Source organism: Chelonoidis abingdonii, chromosome 7 (assembly GCF_003597395.2).
Source record: "Chelonoidis abingdonii isolate Lonesome George chromosome 7, CheloAbing_2.0, whole genome shotgun sequence".
In the NCBI taxonomy this organism is placed as follows: domain Eukaryota; kingdom Metazoa; phylum Chordata; order Testudines; family Testudinidae; genus Chelonoidis; species Chelonoidis abingdonii.
Window position 1 is genome coordinate 67,604,216 of NC_133775.1, and position 6,533 is coordinate 67,610,748.

Below are 6,533 nucleotides of genomic sequence, written 5' to 3' on the forward strand. Positions count from 1 at the left end.
AACTCAAAAAGAAGCAGGATTTTGATAAACAAAAAATTCCCATAATGGTCCCAAAATATTCTTGATAAAAGTATTTAATACAATTTTGAAAAAATGAGATGCAGGTCCCTTTGGAACCCAACAAAATGGAAACAATTTTTAAAAAAATTTCTGACTTTCTTTTTAACTTTTCCTAACAGCTCTACTTGTAAGTAACTTACTTCCTCAAGTAGTTTCAGTGAAGTCAATGGAACTATCTTGCTTAAGTAAAGCTATTCACATGCCATTCCCATGCATAAATGTTTTCAGGATCAGGCACAATAAAAGTAATCCTGTAATAACACGACTTTTGTTTGTGACTCAAATGTTATTTATAGGTATCTTTTCCTTGCTTATGTGGGCCTAGCTAAGTAGCCATGTTCTCATACTGGTAGATTCATATGAGTATTCAAAAACATGTTTTATATCTGTGTGGCCATTGGCTAGATAAGAAAGAGAACTGGAAAGGAAGAATTGTCCAGAGTTAGGATGCTAGTCTGGGACTGCGTTATTTGATATGTGAATGTTTAAATGACTGATTCTGGTTACTTATTGTCCCCTCTGAGCTGATTGAAAATCAGAATTCCTGTCCAGCATGCAATTCTCATATTTCAACACTTGATTCTGTCCTAAACTGAGATGAAATGTCAGAATAGCTACATTTTTCACAAGACAGATGAGTGAAACACATCAGCATCTTTGGTCATGTATACACTACAGACTTTACAGTGGCATAGCTGTACTGATGCAGCAACGCAGCTGCAAGATCTCCTGTGTAGTCGCTCTATGCCAGGGGTAGGCAACCTAAGGCACACGAGCCGAAGGCGGCACACGAGCTGATTGTCAGTGGCTCTCATACTGCTCAGGTCCTGGCAGGACCGGCACCACTGTTTTTGGTGCCCTAGGCGCAAGGCCATTTCGCCGCCCCGCTGCTCCAATGGACCTGCTGCAGGCGTGCCTGCGGGAGGTCCACTGGAGCCGCGGGACCAGCGGACCGTCCGCAGGAACGCCTGCGGCAGGTCCACCAGAGCCGCGGGACCAGCGGACCCTCCGCAGGCATGCCTGCGGCAGGTCAACCGGAGCTGTCTGCTGTCCCCCTGGCAAAATGCCACCCCCCAATAATCCTGGCGCCCTAGGCGATTGCCTAGGTCGCCTAAATGGAAGCGCCGGACCTGGGTCCTGGCCACCGGTCTGGGGGCTCTGCATTGTAATTTAATTTTAAATGAAGCTTCTTAAACATTTGAAAAAACCTTATTTACTTTACATACAAAAATAGTTTGTTTATATATTATAGACTTATAGAAAGAGACCTTCTAAAAACGTTAAAATGTACTACTGGCACACAAAACCTTAAATCAGAGTGAATAAATGAAGACTTAGCACACTACTTCTGAAAGGTTGCCACTCCCTGCTCTGTGCCGATGGGAGACGGCTCTCCCATCAGCATAATTAAACCACTCCCAATGAGCAACGGTAGCTGTCAAAGGGAGACATGGTGCTGTCCATACTAGAGTTTCTGTTGGTGAAACATATGTCGCTCGGGGTTTTTTTTTTCAAATACCTGAACAACATAAGTTATACCAACATACGTGCTAGTGTAGGAAGAAGAAATCCTGGACAGACTAGTATGCTGGAGCCTCAGCCCCCAGCTCTTGAGTCCCAGCCACAAGGTGCTCCACAGCTGTGCCCGCTCCTGGCGGGAACCTGCCCAGTCACACAGCAATAAATGTTTAGAGCGTGGTGGGGCCCAGAGACCTTAAGCGGGTGCCCACTCTGGTGATTTTAGTGCCCATCTCCTGACATTTTATGCACTACATCTGGGGTCAGCAACCTTTCAGCAATGGTGTGCCAAGTCTTCATTTATTCACTCTAATTTAAGGTTTTGTGTGCCAGTAATACATTTTAATGTTTTTAGGTCTCTTTCTATCAGTCTGTAATATATAACGAAACTATTGTTGTATGTAAAGTAAATAAGGTTTTTCAAATGTTTAAGAAGCTTCGTTTAAAATTAAATTAAAATGCAGAGCCTCCTGGATCGGTGGCCAGGATCTGGTCAGTGTGAGTTCCACAGATAATCAGCTCACATGCCACCTTCACGGCGCGTGCCACAGGTTTCCTATCCCTGCCTACATAATGTCAGTGGAGGATTAACAAATTTGGTGCCCCTAGGCCCTCAAAAAATTGCCACCCCCCACAGCTCACCTCTGCTCCCCTGTGGTAAGCCTGGGAGAGAGGGGGTGAATGGGAGTTGTGGCGTGCTCAGGGGATGGCTGCAGTGGAGTGGAGGTGAGCTGGGGCAGGGAGCGGTTCCCTGCTTCCACTCCCAAGAGTCACTCCCCGCGCCCGCCACCCCCAGCTCACCTTTGCTCTGACTCCTCCAATTGCGCCGCTACTCGCTTCTCCCTCCCTGTGCTTTTGCGCAGCAAGCCTGGGAGGAAGGGGGGAAAAAGGGAGTTACGACATGCTCGGGGGGGTGGCAGTGGTGGAGCGGAGGTGAGCTGGCGCAGGGAGCAGTTCCCGGCCCCCTCAGGTTACTTCCCGCGCCCGTGGGTCCCAGCTCACCTCTGCCTTGCCTCCTCCAAGCATGCCACTACTCGCTTCTTTCGCATGGCAAGCCTGGGAGGGAGGTGGAAGGAGGGAAGCGCAGCGCACCTGGGGGAAGAAATGGGCTGGGGATTTGGGGAAGGGGCAGAGTTGGGGAAGGGTCCCAAGCAAATTTTCTGCCCATGCAAATTTCCCGCCCTAGGCCTAGGCCTTATTGGCCTAGGCGATAATAGGCCGCTGCATAAAGTCCAAGCTGCTTGGGTAAAGTGAGCTCAGACTCTCAGCTTTCCTGCAAAGCCCTCTGCACATGTCTAGCCTCCAGCCTGACAGCAAAGGCCAGCCTGGCAACGAGCTCTGGGCTGGACCCGCTAGAGCCCTGCTGCGGGATTTCCAGGCTGCTTGGCTCTGCCAGTCCCAGACCGGGAGACACCAGCGCGCAGCAGCCTGGCCCAGCGCTGGGAGCCTAGCACGCGGCCACGTGCTCCGAGAAAGGGCAGTACCAAGGGCGCACGCGAGGGCAACGGCTTCCGCGCGGCTTCACTTGTCCATTGCGCACGCCTGCCCACCTTGCACATGCGCCCTGGGAGGCGGGTCGTGTGCACCTGCGCAATAGCGTGGAGGCGCCGTTTGAGCGGAGGCGCGCGGCGCTGGGCGGCGAGTGTCGGAGTCAGAAGCGGGATGTGGCGGGGTCGGGCTGGGGCGCTGCCGGCGGCTATCGGGGCGCTGTGCCGGGCTCTGCCGCCGGGCAGCCGGCCCGCCCCGGAGACCTTCCGCCTCGCCAAGTTCGACCGGCCCGAGGCGGTGAGAGCGGGGGAAGCCGGGACCGATCCCTTCCGCCCCATAGCAACAGCACTGTCCCCTCTGCCCCACGGCATCACCGCTAGACGTATCAATATCGCTGGCCCCTCCTTGACCCATAGCAACGCCCTCCCGTCCCCACTGCCCCATAGCAACACCACTGTCCCCTGACAGTGCCACCTCACTGCACCCCTACTCCTCTCAGTGGCCCCTGCCCCATAGCAATACCCCTCCCCCCATACTGACCCATAGCATCCGTCTACATCTCGGGTTTGCCCCCGCTACCCTACAGGATCCTCCCTGCCCCATCACATTAATGCCTGCTTCTCTTTTTACCCTTGTAATGTCATCCCTTCTCCCATACCATCACCCCCTGTGGTGGGACCCTGGGCAACTTTCTTGGGCACTCAGGCTTTCTTCATGTTGGATATTCCTGCCTTTGGCATAGCTGCCCAGTTGCAAGCTCGTGGTGAGACAGGTGTAGCTGATATAAGCACAGTTTGCCACTCAGCCCAGTGGCAACCAGATCACACTGCAGTGGTGCATATTGTGGCTTGTAGTAGGGTCTGCACTGGGCAGCTGCACCAGGCAGGTACACCAGTGAGCGGGGCTGGAACAAATCCCCAGTGGCAACAAGGTCTGTGCATCAGTTTTGCCTGCTGTAAAGGAGGAATAATAACACTCAGTAGTATAAAACACTTTAAGGTGTGTGGATGGGATGGTGCTGTGTGAATATTCAATATTACTCGCTAGTTCTTATTAAAATAATGCCTCCATACTGTTCGTATAGCTAATCTGTACAGCTCTGTGTATCTGTGCCCTCCAGCACTCCATGGTGTTCTTCACTAGCTTGTCACCACCTGGTAGCATTGGCACCCCTCTGCTGTAATCCCTGTAATGTCACCACCTAAGGGTTTGTCTACACATTGAGTTATTTTGGAATAACTGCTGAATAACTCAATAGGTGGACACCCTTATTCTGTACTAAGAATCTCCACATACAGAGTTATTCGGGAATACTTCTGGTGCTCTAAATACACACTTTTTCAAATCTAGGGATGCATATCCTTCCCCGTTCCTATGCCTGACAGTCACATTCCCTCTGAAACCTTGATTCTATAGTGTCCCCATCTCACCTGCCACCGTGAAGTTATTCTCATAACCCACCTGAGGCCCTTTAGTCATGATATGTCAGCCATCCCTGTAGTGACTCCAGCTTCCTCCTCCCCCCATGTTGGGAAATAAAAGGCCCAGACAGCCAGATATGCATGATCAACTTCCATTTACATTAGAGGGAAATAATCTTCTAAATCCAAGAGCAAAATAGTCTCCCTTGTCTCCATGCTGCCCTTCCTTTCTTTTCAGTGGGATGATCTCTTTCCATGTCTTCTCTTGCTTAGAATCTTGTTTAGAAGCTCTGAAAAATTCCTGCTCTTGGAGAATTTCCTGGAAACTTCTGTTTTCTACTCCCCTTCCTCCTCCCCCCGCCCAAATTGAAGCTGGACACTTCTGGTGTTCAGCACATTCTGCTTGTCACTCAGAGTATACTTCTCTCCCTTTATCCTGAATGGTCTTAGGCCCCCTCTGTGCTAGGGCTTTGGAAACTCCATTGGCGGAAAGGCCTTGACTTACCTCTGCATATAGGCTGTTTTGTATTTGTCTAGGCATTTTACAAATGTTGGCAGCAATTCCTTGTAGGAGGGCTTTCCTTAAACTGTCATAGTCTGTAACCGTGCTGTCCTAGCTTCTAACTACATTGATTGAGCTAGTTCTCGTAATAATAACCCACAATGCAATGCCTGATGTTAACAAATTACCCTAAAGCCCCTGCTCTTGCAGCATTATAGGACATTTCTTTCAAGCATCCCAGAACAAACTGGTATAAGTATAAAGTGTGCTGTGTGTGGCTGTGCCTTTTTAGAAGCAGTGCTGTTGTGTGGTTGTGGGAGAGAGGTGCCCAATTGTTCCAGGCAATCAACAACCCTGTAACATTTTTTTTTGCTGAATGCACAATCTTCATGTTATTGCCATTAATCTGAGGAAGCACAGGGCAATACCTATCCTTCCCCTCTTTTCTTGCTGAGTGGGCACTTTGTGTTGTTCCAGGCAATGGCCAGTGCTGAGTAATTAAAGACAAATACATGGCAACTCTTCGGAATGCTGATGTTTCCTTTCTGATCTTTCACAGAGTTTGCAGATTTGGAGGCTGCTGTATTCTCTTCTAAAGCAAATCCATGACGGAGGATGGACTGAGCCTGATACCATAGGTAATAAAGTATTTTCCCTCCTGCTGCTTGTAAGGTTTCTGGGAGTGACCTGATCTGGACTTAGAGCTCCCCTTCCTCAGCAGCCCAGCACTGGGGGCTTCAGATGCCGTTCTGAAGATCTCAGTTTATCCTGTTGACCCTAATTCTTGCATGAAAGATATGAAGATGGATTTGTTCATCAGAGCCTGTTGATTCATACGGAGCTTGTTTTATCCATGTTAATGAGGTTTCAGTCAGGCAAGCTGGATGTTCTCTCATCAGCTGTAGGCTCTTGCTTGTTTGGTGCCTTTTACCTAACAGGTGACTGCAGTTGCATTTACACTCTGCATTGGCCTTACAAGTCCTCAGAATACTCAGAGATAATTACAGAAAACAGGTTTACTTCCTCTCTAATCTCTTATTTTCTCCTAAAAATGACATTTGACTCCACAGTAAAGTGCCATTAAATCTTACCTTAGGGCTGCATATTATAATGGATGAATTGTGCCTGCTATACAGCCTGTGTTGTGGAGCCAAGTCTCGGAGTAAAGAAGGAATCCACTATGTGTATGTACTTTAGAGAGGGTGTAAAATACAGCTATAATCAGGCACCATGTCACAGAGAGAGCCTGCGTACAGGTTGGCTTTTTTACCATCTTGTCAAAGGAAAGAGCTTAATCACTGTTGGTTATTTAAATATACATTACTCCAAACACAGTGCTAGTCCCCAGGTCTATGCCTTCCCCAGACATCCCTCAGGCCTGGTCTACACTACGTGTTTAAATCGATTTAAAGAGCGTTAAATCGATTTAACGCTGTACCCGTCCACACTACAACGCCCTTTATATCGATATAAAGGGCTCTTTAGATCGATTTCTGTACTCCTCCCCGACGAAAGGAGTAGCGCTAAATTCGATATTAACATAT

General features: G+C 49.0%; 1 protein-coding gene across 1 annotated transcript in view; it reads left to right on the forward strand.

Annotated features, from left to right (window-relative positions):
• The first annotated feature begins 3,231 nt into the window (after positions 1–3,231).
• Positions 3,232–6,533, forward strand: part of TEDC1 (tubulin epsilon and delta complex 1) — a 174,596-nt gene continuing 171,294 nt past the window's right edge. Inside the window, exons 1-2 of the mRNA XM_075067994.1 lie at positions 3,232–3,363; positions 5,549–5,627. Of these exons, the coding sequence (XP_074924095.1) occupies positions 3,241–3,363; positions 5,549–5,627 (202 nt within the window). The 5' untranslated portion in view covers positions 3,232–3,240. The remainder of the gene's footprint in view (positions 3,364–5,548; positions 5,628–6,533) is intronic.